This window comes from Microtus ochrogaster, chromosome 7 (assembly GCF_000317375.1).
Source record: "Microtus ochrogaster isolate Prairie Vole_2 chromosome 7, MicOch1.0, whole genome shotgun sequence".
Classification (NCBI taxonomy): Eukaryota; Metazoa; Chordata; class Mammalia; order Rodentia; family Cricetidae; genus Microtus; species Microtus ochrogaster.
Window position 1 is genome coordinate 5,909,324 of NC_022014.1, and position 19,383 is coordinate 5,928,706.

Genomic DNA, 19,383 nt, shown 5'->3' on the forward strand with positions numbered 1-19,383 from the left:
AGGAGGGCGGTGCCCGAAGAAGAAGAGGGCGGCCGGTGGCCTCGTGCAGCCTGGGACAGAGCAAGTGGACGAGCGGAGCGACCCGAGGCCAGTGGCAGTACCCGGGGTTGGTCCCGGCTGCGGGTGGCCGGCAGTGCGACCCTCGTGCTTTAGCACGAGCACGGTCGTCCTGCTGCCTCCCCGTCCCCTAGGCAACGACGCCTGGCGCGGGGCGGGGCGAGGCGGAGCCAACCGGTATCTAGGAGAAACAGTGAACTTCTCGGTCCGCTAAGCCAGGCCATGCTCTTTCCTCCGTGGTCTACCCTTCTTTCAACCCGGCCACCGCTTTGTGCACCTAAAGGACGATCAGTCTTGGGTGCCCCACTACCAGAGCCCCTGCTATGGGACATCCGCTGGTGGGTATACCAAAAGCAGGACCGCCAAGCATCTGTGCTTGCCTACAAGCTTCAGAGGCTTAAAGACCCGACTCACTCCCTGCTGCCGCCCTGATTCGGCGCCGCTAGCTGATCAGCCTGGTCCGTTAGGCCTTCACCCCACACTCCTAAAGTCCCTTTGTCCACTGAGGTCCAAGGAAATTTTTTTAGGGTGAGATACAAAGGGTGGGGTTGAGCCAACGACTCATTTGAGTATGACTAGCAAAATCTTGTGGATAATGGATCTTAAATCCCAAACTTTTAAAGATTTATTTTATTTTTAATTATGTGTATGTATGTGAAGGCTGGGATGTGCACTCGAGTGTGGATATCAGTGGACACCAAAGACATAGGATCTCCCAAGGGTTAAAGTTAAAAGTAGTTGTGATTTGGTGAACCCAATTCCGGTCCTCTACAAGAGCAGAAGAGGACCCTTTTAACTGCTGGGTCGTCTCTCCAAACCCTAAACCCCTTTCTCAGTGCTGGCGATTGGATTCATGTCCTGTCCATTATATATGGCAGCAAATGCTCTACCAAAGAGGCCCATCCCCAGACCTTAACTGTGATTCAACCTCTCTCTGCTACTTACCAACCTCTCCATATCCTCTATAGGACATACACACATGCATACATATGCACGTGTGTGTGTGTGTGTGTGTCTTAGGGTTTCTGTTGCTGTGAAGAGACACCATGACCACAGCAACTCTTATAAAGGAAAACATTTAATTGGAGTGACTTACAGTTCAGAGGTTTAGTCCATTGTCATCATGGTGGGAGATGGGAGATGGTGGCATGCAGGCAGACATGGTGCTGGAGAAGGAGCTGAGAATTCTACATCTGGGAGATCCACCGGCAACAGGAAGTGCACTCTGTCACTGGGTGTAGCTTGAGCATAGGAGACCTCAAAGCCCAACCCCCCAGTGACATACTTCCTCCAACAAGGTCACACCTACTCCAGCAAAGTCACACCTCCTAATAGTGCCATTCCCTATGGGGACCATTTTCTTTCAAACCACCACAAATATACATATTTAGATATATGATATATAATATATATGTCTGCACCTCTGTTTTCACACACTCCTATCAGTAAGCATCACATACCTACATGTACAAACACCGTGTGCTCCTGTGCACTCATCACTGCACACACACACACACACACACACACACACACACACACACACACACAGAGTCCTGTTACCTGGTAACATAAACTTCCAGAACTGGAAGGAAATTGGTGGAAAATGGAAATTTGCAGGTGTGTTTTCACCATGATCAAGGCTTTTGAAAGGCTGCCCATGCTAGTTTGTTTTTGGACGCCTAGACACTGCTGTCTACCCCGTGTGCTCCACAGGGCTCCTCTGATGATGGTATTATAATGAGATGATTGTTTGAGCCTGGGTCCCCATGACATCCAAAGATAAAGACGTGGTGTCCTGGCCAGTTTCTCCCTGGGATGCCATCCTTAAGGCTGCCAAAGACCAGCTGCCATGCCTGGATTCAGACTCCTCCCTGGTGAGCAAGAGCTTCTTCCTGGATATCAGCTGTCCAGCTGGGACAAGGACAGTTTTGGGTACTCCTCTCTACAGACCCCTCTGATCTATAGGGTTTATTTTTCTCATCAATCCCTGAGTTTACTTCTGGGTACCTACGCCCTTTAGGATTCTTTCTGGGTTTGCCAGAACTCTTGAGTATAGGTGTTGGTGTTCCGTGTACTCTCCTGCAGTGGCCTTGACCCCCAGGTGGTCTTTGCAACTTGCTGCTCTCAACTCTTGGGTCAGGTCAGGGCCAGTGCCAACCTCTGAGAGCAATAACCTTTTCAGGACACCATGATATGGTCCTGGAGGGATTCTGCTACTTAAAGTGGTTTGGGGTCACTGACAGTACCAGTGGTCATTTATACAGGTGATCCACTGGTCAGAGACTCAGCACTCAGATTGGCATAGGACATTTAGAGTGAAGAGCAAGGGTTCTGAAGCAAAACAGCTGATTGTGCCCGACCTGAGCATTTGCAAAGATGAACATAACCAAGCTAAGACTCGGGCATTATCCAGTGCACGGTGTGGCAAAAGAAGTAGACGATGACAGTACCTCGGTGCCCTAGTGCTGTCTTTGCTTTGCGAAGAAGTCCCTGTAAGGTGGCAGGCCTCTCTCCTCTCTGGTTAGAGACAGCTAACCAAAGCTCTTGTGTTAAATGATAAGTCAGTATGAAAATGAGCTGGCCTCCCCTTTAGCTACCCCTTCACTACCATTACTCACTGCCAGCATTAATGCAAAATCTTGAGCATAGCCTGTGAAAAGGGAAGTATAGTGATATTTCATTTATGTTTTGATAAATAAAACTTGCCTGAAGATCAGAGTATAAAACAGCCTTGCTGGTCAGCCTTATAGACCAGGCAGTGGTAACACACACCTTTAATCTCAGTAGCCACACTAGTTGCTATAGAAATCAGGCTGTGCATGCCTTTAATCCTAGCCCTAGAGAGGATTATAAAACGGGAGGAGACAGCTCTCAGACACAGTCTCATTCTGAGATTCCTGAAGGCAGGATCACCATTTTAGACTGAGGTCGAGGTAAAAGCCAGTGACTGGCTATTTTGCTTTTTGGACCTTAAGGTTGAACCCCAGTTTCTGTATCTGAGTTTTTATTAATCGTGCATCAGGGAAGCTCACATCTCACCAGTATGAGGTGGTGCTGCTGAGCCTGTTTTGGGGTTGGCTGCAGAAAGCAGCACAGGACGTGGCCCTTTGTAGAGAACTGATCTTCCCAGATGCTCCTGGGTGGTTGGGCAAAGCAGGGCTGCCTTCTCCTCTGAACCACCCTGGTCTGTCTGCAGTCTGACTGTGAGGAAGAAGAACCCTTCATCTTTCAGCGAAACCAGCCCGTCCTGATTCCAGACCTGGCTGAGGAGCTGGCTGAAGACCCTCTTGAGTCTGGGATCTGGATTGCTGTAGGGAGGAGTTCTTCACCTGAGGTCTGTGGGACACAGGCTTGGGGGACCTGCTAAGTACCCTGGAGAGGGGTCATGGGGTTGGTGATTGCAAATCTCTCAAGGATTCTACTAACAATGTAGGTCTAAATGCTTAAAACCACTGGTTTTGCCTCTTCCTCCCCCAAGGACAGCCTAGCACTTGGGTGTTCAACATATAAGCATGGCACCTCCCAACACTGTAAGTACATTGGGGTTTCTATTTGATTTTTGCTGCCTGCTGTCCTTTTTGTTTTCTTCCAAGACACTCTGTACTGTCTGGCCATTGTCACAGCTGCCTGTCTCAAATATCTCTCTCTAACCAAACTAATTCGTAGCCCCTCAAGCTTGCTGAATGTTCATGACTAAGTGCTCCCCCAGGAAGCCTAAGGGAGGTGTCTGAGTGTCGTTACAGTAGTGCTCAATGCTGGCTACCCTAGTAGGAAATCACGGGAGGAGGGGGAAGCTCAGGCTTGGGCTTCCAGTCCGTGGAACTGCCCATACCCCCCTCCCTCCCTCCCCTCTCTCGGTCCAGAGAGAGACCAAGACCTCTACCTAAACTCAATGATTACTCCAGACCTGATGGTATAAGCATGTAATCTGAGCTACTTGGAAGGTGAGGCAGGAGCATCAAAAGTTCAAGATGGGGGCTGGAGAGGAAGGCTCAGTAATTAAGAGAGCTTGTTGCTCTTGCAGACGACCCAGGTTTGGTTTCCAGCACCTGCATGGTAGCTCACAACCAACTGTAACTCTGTTTCCAGCCCCACTTTTGGCCTCTATGGACTCCTGCACACACATGGTGCACATAAACATGCATGCATACATATAAAATCATAAATAAACCAAAACTCCATCAGTGGCTTGATAATAAAAATGAATTGCTATCCCAGTAGATCCCATCTGCAGCTTTTATTCTTAGCTACCCAGGTCTGTCAGACCTGTTAACTCTTCTGATGTGGCTGTGACTGACATACTTTCCAATGAAAACACTGGCAGGCCAAAGCATCTCTGCAGGCCAGACTCGGCTCCAGGAGCCCCTCAGCTCTGGGTAACCGCCCTCTGCTCAGTTCTTCCTAGCATCGTTGAGGCAAACTGGGTGTGCTAAAGAAGTCCACCTGACCCATCTCCACCAAAACACTGTGTGAAGCCCAGCCCTCATAGACGCTAATATAAAACAGCACCCCCCCCCCCGTCCTCCCCAGGAGAATCTGAAAGACAACTAGGACTCTGGTCAGTTTAGGTGACACAATTTTCATGAACTGATTTCTTCTTTTCTGTAAGGACTACCAACTCCTTTGGGAGAGGGGCAATAGGGGTGGAATCGTTTTGGAAACAGTAGCAATGTCCATATGACATGACAAGTTGTTGAACTAAAAGGGCTCAAAATGGAGCCCATGAGGTGCCTTGATGGGCAAAGGCACTTGCTGCTCAACCTGATATGACACTCTTTGAGTTCTATACCCAGGGCCCATGGTGGAAGGAAAAATTGATTCTTGGCTACCTCCACCTTATCGTGGATACCCTGTGTGTGTGCCTGCATGTGTGTGCGTGTCTGTAAAGTATGTCTTTGCAGGTGTTCACCAATGATGGCTTTTTTGTCTAGCCAATTCTGGTTCCTGGAAGACTAGCTGTAGAACCTAGAAGTGGACAGATGGTCAGACAGACGGACTTGGCCCCTCAGGAAAGAAGAGGCCCTGGCTGGTCTTGCCAGAGCTGTGTCGAGATCAGCCCTATTCTTCTGGAGGCTGAGGAGGACCCACCCTGGCTGGAAGGCAACCTTAGAAGCCTGTCTAACCCCAAAGGATCCCAGAGTCCCCCATGGACTTCCCAGGGAGAAGCCACTTTTCCTTTGGAAGGAGAGCTGAAGACAGAGGCCTCCAATACTGACGAGTGCAGAACCCTCCGCAGGGAGAGGAGGAGGATGATTGAGAAGGATATCCTTCAGAAAGTGACCCAGGCTTCCAAGAACCCAGCCTGTGGTGATCATGGCCAGGCTGCAGTCTCAGGACCCTGGCCAGAAGTATCCTCGGAGCAGTCTCGGGAAGGGTGTCCGGTGCTCTCACTCAAGGTAAGTACGTCCACTGCCTAGCCTGAACCTTCAGGCCAGTCCCCCGCAACATGGCCACAACCCTGCCACACTGTTGAGGCTGGGACCAGCTGTCCTCTAAGACCTTAGGCCCAAATCTCAGGTCCACTGGCCAGCAAGTATGTGGAAAGGCTGGCACAGAACTCACCCTCAGTGAGAACTAGTGATAATGGCAGAGAAGACAAGTCCAGCTTTCTTTAGGGAGAACACAGAGATGACCTCAAGCATGAATGCTGAGTATAGTCATGCATAAGACAGAAGCAGGCACTGCTGAAGTGAAGTCCTCACAGTGGGCAGATCCCACACGCTAGGAACAGCTGTCCAAGTCAGACTAAGTACATTAGTGAGAACTGGCGACAGACGGAGAGTCAGGGAGACAGAGACTGGAGTTGGGAGAGGTGATTCTGTGAGAGACTGCAGAAGAGGAAGGAGTGAAGGCTGCTGGGAGTGTCGATCTGCAACCACAGCAGTGACTCCCTATTCCTTGCTGGTGAGTCTGTTTCCCACTGTTAGTGGGTGGGCAGCCTTGGGCAGCACAACTGTGCTCTGTGATTGCCCACTGCCCAGCAAAGAAACCTTTCAATCATACTTGTTGAATTTTCAAAGGCTATGAAGAATACCCTGGTTAGCTGTGCAAACTCAGTTCCTTCCAGGTGGAGGTGGACATATTGGAAGGCTCTCCAGCCTAGCATGGAAAGGTTATAAACCCCTGCATTGCTTTCTTTAACAGTTTACAGAATGTGAGCACACAGACATGCAAAGAATTTTCATTGCTGTTTACATAAGCCAGCAGTTTCATTCTGTCCCTCTTCATGTCTTTAATTCTTCCTCACCTATATGACCGCAGAAATTTGAAAGGGTTCACTCAAGCATTCATCGTAGATCCATGCTTCCGCCCTCCTGCTATGCCTACAGAGCCATCTGGGCCAAGCTCTCCAGTTTGAGCACCTGCTAGAACCACAAGGTTCTTAAAGTTGCAAAAAAAAAATTGGTATGAACCTAGACAGTTCAGACAGAGGAGAAGGCCAGGATGTGCATTGGTTGGGAGAGTGCTTGCCTTGCGTGCATAAAGTGTGTGTGGTTAGGTAGGCCAGTAATCCCAGGCCTTGGGAGGTGAAGGTAGGAGGGTCAGACATTCAAGGTCATCCCTGGCTACCTTGTGAGTTCAAGGCCAGCTATAATGAGATCCTCCAGGTTATCCATCTTTGCACCCAAAAGTATTGACCCAAAACAAGTTTAAGGAAGGAGGTGTCAAGAAATGCAGGTCTGGCTGGGTGGTGGTAGTGCACGCCTTTAATTCCAGCAATCAGGAGGCAGAGGCAGCCTGTTCTTCAGAGCGAGTTCCAGGACAGCCAAGGCTACACAAACCCTGTGTGTTGGTGGCAAAGTGGGGGAGAATGCAGGTCTCACCTTAAAGGAAGGGCTTAGTGTGTAATCATTTACAAAAGATAGTGCAGTCAAGTATGTTAGATACACCCAAATTCCAGCACCACTCCATTGGTGTTTGGAGTCTGGGGTGGGTGCTTCCAGGCTCTTGGCCACTTATCCAAAGAACTGAAAATAAGGCTCACACAGATATGCCAAAGAATCAAAATAACTTTGTTGGAGCTAGGTGACAACAAATTAAATAGTCCTGTCAAGATCAACAGGACTTCATTTTATGAGGTCTAAAGGAAGGAGGGGCTGGCTACTAAGGGGACATAATTTGGATGGTTCTCTATTCTGATTGATTAGATCATATATTTTTCCTACTGCACATGTCCCTTTCCCATAATCATTGGATTTTAATCATCTGAATGCCTAGTTACGCACAGTTATAAGATTGCAGTAAATAGGGAGTTTTCCCTAAAAGATTAGTAGAGCACAATTCTCCCTTACTGCCTAAACACCCAAGACCAGCTCGGGCAAGATAATCCCTATCTTCTCCATACCTAGATATACTGAGAATACACTTGAATGGAAACTGTCTAAATTTGATTGTTTACAGAGTTGAGCGGCGAAGATTTATACCATAGTGCAGAGATGCAGGTGGGGGTGGCAGGGAGTTCTGATGTTGCTAGTGCAATGTTTGAAGAGGTGTGCATCTCTTTAGTACACTGCAGGTGAAGGATCTACACTGTCAAATGAGTATTGCAGTGGGGATGCGGACAACCAAAACTAAGTGGGGTTGTCCCAAGCTAAATGGTTTCCTATGTTTGCCTGCCTCACTATGATGGATGACTCATGATACTCTGCTGGCTGCAGCTGTTGTAAAGTGGGGGTTCCTACTGCAGAACCTTTCTGCAGCCTTGTAATCACCAGCTTTATCATTTCAGCAACTTGAAGGCTGGGATTTGGATTACATCCTTCAGAGTCTGCCAGGGCGAAAAGACAGCCAGGGTGACAATGCTCCCAGAACTGCGTGGTGGTTAGCTGACCGCTGCCAAAACCAAGGTCTGACCTTCACCACAGAAGTCGGAGTGAATCTCCTTAAGTACTTCCTTCCAAGCCTCTCAGTGGCGGGGGTAGGGAATGGGCAGGGCTCTCACCCTTACTGTCCTCAGCACACTCACTGCCCAGTCTTACAAAAGACTTCATTCATCATACATACGGGTGCCTGCTCAGCCAGGCACGTTCAGGCCTTCAAACTTACCTGCCCTGTGGTCCACCCTTTTTCTTCCTCCAGCTTCCTTCGTTCCTCTTCCTCTTCTGCGGGAAAGCAGAACCTGTCTCTTGCTCCCTTTCAGGCAGCTGAAATGCTCATTCTATTTGAAAGCATCATACTCTCACTGTGCTCATGGCCTTGCTATGAACAGCTCTCTTTGTTTTTCAAGACAGGAGCAGAGTTTCTCTGTGTAGCCCTGGCTGTCCTGGAACTCTCTCTATAGCCTGGACTGGTCTCAAACTCAGAGTGCTGGGATTAAAGGCGTGTGTCACCACCGCCTGATTTATGAGCAGCTCTATAAAAGGCTCCACACTTTCTCTCCACTCATGCAGGCCCCAAGAACAGGTGGATGCACATCTGAGCTGGGGAGCAAGGACGGCCTAGGTGTCCATGTCCAGTTCCAGACCAAAGACTCCACTAGACTAACAGCCACTGGGATGTTTGAAGCAAGAAGGTTTTTTTAAGTTCATTTTTTTTCTTTATAATTGTTTTGCCTGTAGGCATGTAAATGCTACCACATGGTCATTTGTGCATGCACCAGGAAAGGGCAGCAGATCCCCTGGAACTGGAATTACAGTTTTGAGCCACTGTGTGGGTGCTGGGAATTGAACCCAGGTCCTTTGCAAGAGCAGCAAGTGCTCTTAATCACTGATCTATCTCTCTCCAGCCCTACCTGTTTTGTTTTTGAGATGCCATCTTACTGTTTAGCCCTGGTTGACCTGGAACTTGGAACATATGTCGGGCAGATCTGTTGAACTTGCATCTGCCTGTGTCTGCCTCCTGAGTGCTGATATAAAGGTGTGCATCACCTTGACTTTTGTTTTGAGACAAGGTCTACATGGTAGTCTGGACTGGCCTGGAAGTCTTGGCAATTCTCCTGCTTCAAACTTCAAAGTGGTGCCACTAATGAGCATGTGACAGCATTCCTGCTTCAGCAGAGCTTCCGGGTGTGGTGGAGTGGATTCTCTGCAAGGTTGGCAGAAATGTATCATGAGCACCTCTCTGGAGGGTGCTACAGCAGGACCTAGTCTCTATTTTAAATGCTCATGACTCTCGGATAAAGCTATTCCTTTTTGTTTAGTTTTATTTTGTTGAGACATGTAGTCCAAGGTGGCTCAAACTCATTATGTAGCTGAAACTGGCCTTAAACTCCTGATCTTTCTTCTACCTTCCAAGTGGTGAGATTTCCACTCCCACCAGAGAAGCTATTCTGTTTGGAAAATCTCTTGTTTAAACACATACCCCAGGATGTTCACTGCTGTGCACTGTAAGACAACAAAAAAATTGCCTGGCGGTGGTAGCAACACTCGGGAGGCAGAGGCAAGTGGATCTCTGTGATTTCAAGGCCAGCTTGGTCTACAGAATAAGTTCCAGGGCAGTCAAGGCTATACAGTAAAACCCTGTCTCAAGAGAAAAAAAAAGAAGCTTTGAAAACTTGGAAACAGCTCCTATTCAATAGGGATCTTGCTCTAGCTAAATCAAGCTCATCAGAGAGTACACTCAGCTCAGTGAACAAAGTCTACTCATAGAAAGGTGTAAAAAGATGAATGCGGTTGCTGGGGTTGTAGCTTTGTGAAAGATTGCTTGATAGCATGCACAAAGCCCTGGGTTCACTCCCAAGTGCTCCCATCCCTGAGACACACACACACACACACACACACATACACACACACACACACACACACATACATCTATATAAGCCTGTTTGCTACCTTTTGGAAAGTACAAACATCTGTTCATTGTGGTCACCTGAGACCCTATGTCACAAGGCTCAAGTGTAGCAGCCTCTCTTGAAGATGTGACAATCCCTTGACTTTGCCAAGAGGAGCTGAAGCCTCAGAGAGGTCTGAGGTGGGGCACATTGGAGCCTGAAGCTCAACCACTGAGAGGCAGACCTGAGTTAAGCAACCTCCTCTCCTGGCAACCCCCAGGGCACACCACTGGACTCCCTCAGGACATACTGCTGGAGCAGCTGGCCCTCCTGTGTGCCACTCAGTCCAGAGTCTGCAACCCTACCCAGAAGGTATCTGCTGACAACTCCCAAAGCACTGAAGAACCGGAAGCCAGAAGCAGGTGGGGACTTCCACCATCCACACCCACAGCCATTGCTTTAGAACCAGCCTGCCTCTAGGCAGTGTCATTTGGGCCTACTGGTGGGGCACTCGGCATGTACTTTCTCTTTGAATAAGGACTCAGGCAAATGCTCCATTATCTTTATTTTTACTGATGGAGAAGCTGGGGTTCAGATTGCCATGCCTCTCCCAGGTCACTTCAGAGGCAGAGCTGCGTATTGAGCCCAGAGCTGTTCCCTAACACAATAGGTACTTTCTCTTGGCACCAACATGACTTCCCTGGGAACAGCAGACTTATCACATTACCCTGCTCCTCTGACCATATTGATTGGTCTAGCCTTGAACCCAGCCAGGTCAATGGGAACTTTTCCCTGGACTTTTGTAGTTTGGCTTGGGTCAGAAGATGGAAGGGCTGTGGGCAGCCACCTGTCCTGGACAAGCAGGGAAGCAAACTGGGACAGAGTGAAGCTGGAGATGGGGTCACCTGAGGCCCAGTGTTCTGCCTTTCCCAGATGCAACCATTTTCAGAGGTCTGGGGACTTTTCCCCCTGAAGTTGTCGGGGATTCTGCCTGGCTAGCTGAAGGGACAGAGCCTGTGCTATCCAATGTGGAAGCCACCAGCTCCACACAACTCCCAAGCACTGGAAACGTGGCTAATGGGATGGAAATGGTTTCATTTTATGGATCTATTTGAGTGACTTAGCTTGTGCTAAGTGGTTCCCAACTGAGTGGAACAGACTGAGGGTTTATTTATCATATGAGGACTGAACTCAGGGCCACGCATGCTAGGTCCATCTTCTGCCACTGCGTGGCATCCCAAGTCACCTTTTTACTTTTTCTCTTTAAAGTCTTGCTAAGAGTCTGGAGAGATGCGTCAGTGGTTAGGGGCATTGGTTGTTCTTCCAGAGGACACAGGTTTGATTGCCAGCACTCACACAGTGATTCACAACTGTCTGCAACTCCAGTTCCAGGGGATCAGATGCCCTTTCTGGCCTCCATGAACACCAGTCATACCAGTGGATAAACATGCATGCAGGCAAAACACTCATACACAAAAAGTATATGTATAAAGTCTTACTAAGTTGCCTAGGCTGGCCTTGAACTTTCTATCCTGCCTCAGCCTCCTGAACACTTCAACAGGCCTGCCCACCAGCTGAGCTGATACACAGCATATCAGACTTGCCCAGTTCTGTGGGGGTAGTGGTGCCCTAGAGAACGGATGGGTTCCAAGTGCCCACCCGCACATCACAGACACACCTTCAGTAGCTGCTGTGAGCACAGTGATTAGACCTGCTCAGCAGGTGGCAGGAATCACATAGAAGGGCCACCTCACCCCTCCCATTGCAGAAGTGCTTTAGCAGAGCCTGGCTTTCAAACTGAGCCAGCGCAGAAGCTGGCAGAGAGTAGATGGCTGAAGACAGAGCCTCCCACCATCTTCATTGACCTGCGTCAGACGGAGCCATCCGAACCACAAGAGCACCAGTCCCAGGAGAGGTACAGAACAATGCTAAGAACGGTGTCTGCAGGAGGGAAGGAGGGACACAAGGCAAAGCTCATCTGGGTTGAGCACCTTGTACCTTCCCTTCAGAAATGGCAGGAAGCCCAGTGGCCCCTTAGCTTTGGCTGGCTGTCACTCTTCTTGGATTCCCAGGGAGGTCCGTAGGTGAGAGGCAGGCCTGGCAAGGTGGCTGAAGCCATCCTGAGAACCCATTTCTTCTACTTCCAGCTCTGAATATAGCTCCTCTGACAGTGAGGAGGAAGGCATGGAGACAGCAGACCCAGGACAGGGGGCATCCTCCTGGGAATGGAGGTAACCTTAGAGTCTATCCCTCTCCATTGGGAAGCTCCCTCCCTGTGCCCTGGGCCCCCTAGACATGTGGGTCAGCATCTGGTGTGATGGGAGTGGGTATTGTGCTTTATAACCTGGCATAGGGAAGCCTGTGTGGCCAAGCCTACTATACCTAGGCATCATGTGTGACATCAAGCTTCCCACTCCAGGGCAGCTTAGTCCAGCCTCTGAAAACAGTTCCCCAGCTTGATCTTGCTCCTGCTGCTAGTAAAGAAAACGTGGAGGGCCAGCTGTTAGCCAAATGTGAAAAAGAGCTGGTAGATTAAAGAGCAGTGTCCAGCCAGTCGGTGTTGGTGCACGCCTTTAACCCCAGGGCTTGGGAGGCAGAGGCAGGCAGATCTCTGAGTATGGCACGAATTCCAGTACAGCCAGAACTGTTGCACAGAGAGGCCCTGTCTCGAAAAACAAAGAAAGAGCAGTGTCCTGTCAGAGACGTGCCCCAGGCCCCAGACTGTGGCCACAGGATGAATGAGAAATGGGGGTCATAGCTGCCTGCAGCACTGGGAATGGCAGAGCTTAGGTGTAGAATGGGACATCCCAGGAAGATGGGGTGTGAAGTGTTGGGAGGTTCCCCGCCAGAGTCTGTGGTACAGCAGCACCCCAGGAAAGCTGCAGCTACACAGTCTTGGCTTTTCCTTTGCACCTCCCCATAGACATCTCTTTTCTCTTCCCACAACACCCTTGGGCAAGGCCTTGTTCATTCAAGGAAAGGGAGTCAAGGCTGGGATGCCCCTCAGCCCTGCTTTGAGGTGCTAGTTGGCTCACTGCCAGGCACCAGGCCTAGGTCCTCTTATGAAGGCTGTAGCTCCAGGCAGTAGGCAGCTCCAGGCAGTAGACCTGGGCACACTCAGACTGGCCCTTCAGCTTATTGCTTCATCCCTTCAGGACCTGACGCCTTCCTTTAAATATAGGAGAAAACTGCCATTCCTACCTTGCAGGACTCCAAGGCAGTGTGCATGGGAAATGCTGTTGATGGCAGCTACGGGGTAGCCCAGGATTTGGATGTTAAAAATATTCCCTCTGTGTAGATGGGAAATTAGCCATACATCTGTGGAGGATGTTTATCCTAAAACATCTCTGTCAATAGCTTTGTTTTTCCCTTTCAAGACAAGAGTCTCACTCATTAGCTAGTCTGGCCTCAGACTCATGGCAGTCCCCTGTCTCACTGTGTCAGCCCACATGCTTTCCAGACCTTTCCCTCTGTCGGATTTAGCCTTCTTAGAACGTTTGTTCTGTTGCTTCTCCTGTTGGGTGGGGAGTCACTGTGTTCATGCAGCTGCTTCTGGCAAAGGCTCCATGCCTGGCTTAGTCAGGGCGACTGTTGCTCTGCTGACAACCATGACCAAAGCAGTGAGGGCAGGAACTCACGCAGGACTGATGTAGAGGCCGTGGAGTGGGCTGCTTAGCGGCTTGCTCCACACATTGCTCAGCCTGCTTTCTTACAGACCCTAGGACCACCAGTCCAGGGATGGCACCGCCTGCAATGGGCTGGGCCCTCCCCCATCAGTCACTAAGAAAATGCCCCCCAGTGTTGACTTTTCTGTCCTGCCCCATTCCCACAGTCATTAGGTCCCAAAGAAATCACACAGAGGTCTACATTAATTATAAACTCAGTATCTCAGGCTTTTTATTAACTCTTATAATTTATTTTAGCCCATAATTATTGTCTGTGTTAGCCACGTGGCTTGTTGAGGCACTGTTTTCAGCAAGGCATCCTCTGCTTCTGGGTCATGACTGCAGACTGAAACTTCTCTCTTCCCAGAATTCTCATTGCCCTGCCTCTACTTCCTGTCTGCCTACTGGCCAATCAGCATTTATTTAAAATACAAGTGACAGGGTACACCATTGTCCCATAGCTCCCCAGCTGGATTTTAGGGAGGCATTTTCTTAATTGCAGTTCCGTCCTTTCAGGTGACTTCAGCTTGTGTCAGGTTGACAAACTAGCCAGGACAGTGCCCATTGCTAAGGGAGAGATCCACAAGGGTTGTCATCTCACATTCTTCCTAACCGAACTGCAGAGGCTGCCAGACAGCAGGAAGCCAGCCCTTGCTTTGGAATGGGAGCTGAAACTACATAAGGCTCTCCTCCTTTCTCAGTGTTGGGAGGTCTGGCCTCCAGGCACCAGGCCTTAGGTTGGTTTTCCTGCGTCACAGGGACTGTACTGGGAAGAGCCAGCTTCTCCAACAGCTAAGAGCATTTCGGAAGGGGGCTGGTCCATCCCACCTGTCTACCAGTGACCGTTCTGGAGGCCAGAAGGCCCAGGCCCCGGAAGATACAGCTGAAACACAAACTGGGAGGAAGAAACACATAAAACTCTGGGCTGAGAAGCAGAATGCCCTGGATCTAGGGAACCCTCTTGGGACACAGCCAACCAGAAAGGTATTGCTACCTGCTATGGGCCAGCTATACTCAACTCAGGTAAAGGACCCAAAAAAAAAGGTAGTGGTGGCAGATTTCTATCTACACAGCCCTCAGGGTCCCTCTACAGTCTGCCTTTTTTTAATAGCATGGGCCTCAGGGGCCTGAGACACTCACTCTGGACCTGACCCAGCCAGTTTAAGCATATTTAAACTTTTTGTTGTGGTGGTGTTGGGAGCTGTATCCAGGGCCTCATGCATATTAAGCAATTACTCTTAACACTGGGCTGACATCTCCAGTTCCCATATTTAAATGCATTTATAGTTTCCTAAAGAAATGGTTCCAGGGTTCCTGGATCTCTGGTATTTTGTGTACGTAAGTTAACACACACATGTCCACACTAATGCAGACTTAATGTACTTTTTGAAAAAAGGGGAAACAACTGAAATTTGCTTTCTCTGTCTTTTTAACCCCAGATACAAAAGCACACATAGGCTCCAGGTCATTCCAAGTTGAAGGTGACACTCATCTTTGCTAGTCTCGATGGAACACCGCACCTCCCAGGAGTTCCAACACCAGGAGTCATGCTGTGTGAAACGCAGTGGAACCCACTCTCCCTCCTTGGTATCAATGAAAGCTGTGTGACCAGCTGAGGCCTGGACCCCAGAGGGGACACCTGAGCTTCCTCCACCTGGTTACTTTGCAAAACTTGTCTCCCCTCCCCCCATCCACTCCACCCCAGGCTCCATCTTTCGGGTCTGTTGTACCTGCTTTCTCAGCCCCTCTGATTTTCTGCCACCCAGAGTTTTCCCCTGCCTCCTCCCTCCATGGAAGAACAGAGAAACCACTACCAAGGCAGGGTTTGGGTGGCAGAGAAGGATACTTGGCATCTGACAAATGTTTTAGCACTCAGCTGTGGTGTGGGGGCGTTATCACTGGCAGCTGTCCTGCTGCTAGGCAAGGATCTCAGTGCCAAGTCCTGAGCCACACAAGACAGGTCCTGTGACAGGATCACAGACAGATCACTGTTGTCACTGGCAGCCAGCATCACACCCAGAATCCTGATACAAAAACCCTGTCTGGTACAGTCACAGGGACTGCCATTAATCCCAACCCCAAGATATATTCTTTAGATGCCACATGCAAGACAGGCCCCTACCAAGGCCACAGGCAGCCTCCCTGTAAGGCGGCCAGGCTGCCCTGCCCAAGGGCAGAGATCCCTTGCTTGAACTCCAGGGCAGCCTGGCTCCACCCTCTGCCTAGCAGCTTCCACTTAGCCGTCAAGAGCAAAATTACTTCATTGTTCCTAAATGTTCTTTCTCTCAACCCCACCCCACTAATGATAGAAAACCTGTTGAGAATGCCTCATGTGATCGGAAATAAATTCTGCTGCAATTTCAATGTGCCTGTCAATCACTGGCTTTAAGAGAAGGCAGGAGGGTGGTAGTGGGCAAGCAGACCTGGGTCCAAAGATAGATCTACCACCTGGGCAACATCATCATGTCTCAGAAGATGATGCAGACCAGAGGGGCTGAGAAGACAAGTACAAAAGGACTCTAAAGGTGGGGTCTTGGGGGTTATAAAACTGACGGTCCCAGGTTAAGTGCCATTATGGTAAACACCTAGCACCCGAAACCCTCGGGTTTCCTCATCAAGAATGACAAGGCCACAAGGTGAAGACAGGACCCCGAACAGGAAGGGCCCCAGTAGGTGGGGGGATCTCCATATGAGAAGTCCAAAAATGCACATGCCCGTCAGACTGTTGTTCCCTGTGGCATCAGCAGAGACAGGAACCTAGGGTGGGGCTGCACAGCCTTGCTAGCTTATGGCCGGGGGCCTCTGCTGTTTCCATGTGCCCCCTGAGTGATCTTGAGGCTGGTTGAGGAGATAAACGCCATACAAAGCTCTATTCTCCAGAGAACAGGAGAGCTCATGGGTTCAGGACAAGTTTTGGGATTTATTATGTGAGTGAAGAAAGAGCAAATGACAGCCCTGGGTCCTGAGAGATGGTGAGGTGAGAACACAAGCGTGGCTCAGCAGGTAAAGGCACTAGCTGCTAAGTCTGGTAGCCTGTGTTTGCTGCCTGAGACCCGCAGGTGGATGGAGACAACCAACCAGCTGTCCTGACCTCACATACACACGGTGGAACACCCCTCCTGCACATGCACACACATAAATGGTTTTTAAATAAGATTTATGTATATGGATGCTTTGTCTGCACATAGATGGATCTGCACATCAGAAAACGCCATCTGATCCCATGAGCCACCATGTCCCAGATAATGACAGTAAGACTTTTTTTTTTTAAAGATTTATTTATTATGTATATATTCTGCCTTCATGTGTGCCTGCATGCCAGAAGAGGGCGCCAGATCTCATAACAGATGGTTGTGAGCTACCATGTGGTTGCTGGGAATTGAACTCAGGTCCTCTGGAAGAACAGTCAATGCTCTTAATCACAGAGCCATCTCTCCAACCCGAATACTTTTATTAATTACAAAACGCTCGGCCTATAGCTTAGACTTGTTTTTATAGCTTAGACTTATTCCTAACAAGTGCTTATAACTTCCTTAACCCATTTATTTTAATCTACAGTCTGTGGCGTGGCTCACACTTCATCTCTCCTACTGCCAGTGTTGCTTCCTTTGCCTCTGGCTGGTGATCCTGCCTTTTTTCCCCCCAGAGTCCTCTCTGTCCCTAGAAGTCCTTCCTGACTTATTTTCCGCCTAGCTATGGGCCATTCAGATCTTTTTTCTTTTATTGTCTGGAACCCAGGTGTGAGGCCATTCAGATCTTTATTAAACCAATTATAAGGCACCTTGGCAAAGACACATCTTCACAGTGTAAACAAATATTCTGCAACAACCATATGGGTGCTGGGAATTGAACTCTGGACCTCTAAAAGAGCAGCAGTCAATGCTCTTAACAACTGAGCCATCTCTCCAGTTTCACTAAATGTGTTGTTTTAAAATTTTATGTCCATTGGTATTTTGCATATATGTATGTGTCTATGTGTCTGGAACTAGAGTTATACTTGCAAGCTGCCATGTGGGTGCTGGGAATGGAAGTCCCTTGGCAATGTTTTAAAAAATGTATTCAGCCATGAGGAACAGACATACCACCTGGATGGAACATCCCAGAATTCCACAGCTTCAAAAGTTGCCTCTTAACTTCAGTAACTACTACCACATGTCTGTATCAGCTCTCAGTCGCTCACCCAAGCATGGGTGTGGACTGATCACAGGAGTTCACCTTACAGGCTTGGAGAAGAGGATAATGAGGGTCAAGGCAACCCAGGCTCCCCCACTCCAGGGACAGGTGCTCAATCCCCAGGCTTCCCAGGAGGCTGAGATCTTGGGAAAGTATTTCTACCCAGGCAACCCTTTTTACAGAGCAGCTCCAAATCTGCAAAGGGGACCCCAAATTCACCTAATTCCTCACTGGCTCCTGAACAAGTCCCACGTTTTCTTTCTGTAATGTTGGGAAGGAGGGGATTCTGGCTGGAGAGTGCTGGTGGGCAGCAGTCATGGGCCAGCTACACAAACCCCATAGTATAAGCACTCACAACTCTTACTGTGCTGTAGCGAGCAGCGCCAAGGATCCCCCCAAAATTCATGTCCCCTCGAACCCCAGAACACAACTTAAAAGCTGGGTGTGGTGGCGCACACATTTGATCCTAGCACTTGGGAGACAGATGGGTGGACCCAGGAGTTCAAGGCCAGCCTGGTCTACAGAGCAAGTTCCAGAACAGAGAAACCCTGTCTCGAAAAACCAGAAGAAATAAAAAGGGGAGGGAGCAGGAAGGAGGGAAAGTGTCATGGGGCTCAATTAATGGTGCATTAGCAGCCACTTTAAGCTGGAAGTGTGAATGGATTCTCCACCAGGTCCTCCATCCCTCCCAACATCTTGACTCTATAGAGGTTTCTGTTACAGAAGCCACTAGGCTATGGGGTCTGCAACACAGGAGACACATGCATCCTCCTTCCTACTCTGTACCCTGGGTACACTGGAAGTACTTGTGCAATGTCCTCATGGTGGCCACAGGACACAGAGAGTCAGTCCAAAGATATTCTCAGGTCAGGTTTGCTGCACTGACTCTGACAGCATCAGAAGTTTTGGCCTGGTGGCTTCTGGAGAAGTTCTAGCTGTGGAGTGCTTCATGTATTGTTCGTCAGGCTCTCGCCTCAGGGCAGCCTGGCCTGCACACTGGGGCTGTATTGCAGACTGAATGAGACACAGTGGCTGGCATGGGACCCATCATTCCTGCATAGCCTTATCAGGTGAATCAAGAGCGGGAAAGATATCACCTTCAGCAGCTGACTCAGCCAACATGAGAACTACCTGCCCATAATGCCCATCACAGACTGGCTCCAGAGGCCTCAGTTCTAGACCTCAGGCTGTGAGAAGAGGACTACATTGCCTACAATACACCGAGTGGCTGTTAGGCTTCGTTTTACAGGCTAATCTGCAGTATGCACTTGGGTAACATAGTTCAGTTGCTAAGTCACTCACTGAATCTCCAGTTCACCATTCCTGAGTGTAGGTAGGAAAATTTGTTATTTATTTGGAGACAGGGTCTTTCTGTTTAACTCTGGCTGTCCTGGAACTCATTATGTAGAACAGTCTGGTCTCGACCTCACAAGCACCAATCTTACCTGCATTCTCTATCACACCTGGTCAGTAGGGTGCTGGGGATCTAACCCAGACCTTTGTGTATGCTAGGTAGGCACCCTACCTACTGAGTTACAGCTCTAATCCCATTTCAAATTTCTTTCATGAGTCTCTGCTATTTTAGACATCCATTTTTTAAGTCTTATACACAGCGGTACACTTGAAACTTGTGTTTACACATACAAATGAGCATGTGCACATGCAACTCGTGTTTACATATACAAATGAGCGTGTGCACATGCAACTCTGTTTGTTTACATATACAAATGAGCATGTGCACATGCAACTCTGTTTGTTTACATATACAAATGAGCATGT

General features: G+C 49.1%; 1 protein-coding gene across 5 annotated transcripts; it reads left to right on the plus strand.

Moving 5' to 3' along the window:
- The first annotated feature begins 317 nt into the window (after positions 1-317).
- On the plus strand, positions 318-15,792 carry C7H16orf71 (chromosome 7 C16orf71 homolog). Of its 5 annotated transcripts, XM_005349262.3 has the most exons (10): positions 318-395; positions 1,771-1,931; positions 3,254-3,391; positions 4,989-5,453; positions 7,787-7,904; positions 10,047-10,188; positions 11,535-11,681; positions 11,914-11,997; positions 14,190-14,415; positions 14,871-15,792. In XM_005349262.3, exons 2-10 carry the CDS (start codon positions 1,824-1,826, stop codon positions 14,886-14,888), a joined length of 1,446 nt encoding a protein of 481 aa, XP_005349319.1. In that variant the 5' UTR covers positions 318-395; positions 1,771-1,823; the 3' UTR covers positions 14,889-15,792. The 5 variants fall into 5 exon arrangements, with proteins under 5 accessions (XP_005349319.1, XP_026636111.1, XP_026636113.1 ...); XM_026780310.1 differs by lacking the exon at positions 11,535-11,681; XM_026780311.1 differs by lacking the exons at positions 318-395; positions 1,771-1,931 and adding an exon at positions 3,536-3,587 and having other exon boundaries at positions 3,320-3,391.
- Positions 15,793-19,383: the final 3,591 nt, after the last annotated feature.

Bases quoted from the DNA above. Each gene is read 5' to 3' on its own strand.
- C7H16orf71 (XM_005349262.3), top strand. From the start codon at position 1,824: ATGACATCCAAAGATAAAGACGTGGTGTCCTGGCCAGTTTCTCCCTGG. The intron at 1,932-3,253 runs GTGAGCAAGAGC...GTCTGTCTGCAG, and splicing joins TGGATTCAGACTCCTCCCTG to TCTGACTGTGAGGAAGAAGA. The intron at 10,189-11,534 runs GTGGGGACTTCC...CTCCCATTGCAG, and splicing joins GAACCGGAAGCCAGAAGCAG to AAGTGCTTTAGCAGAGCCTG.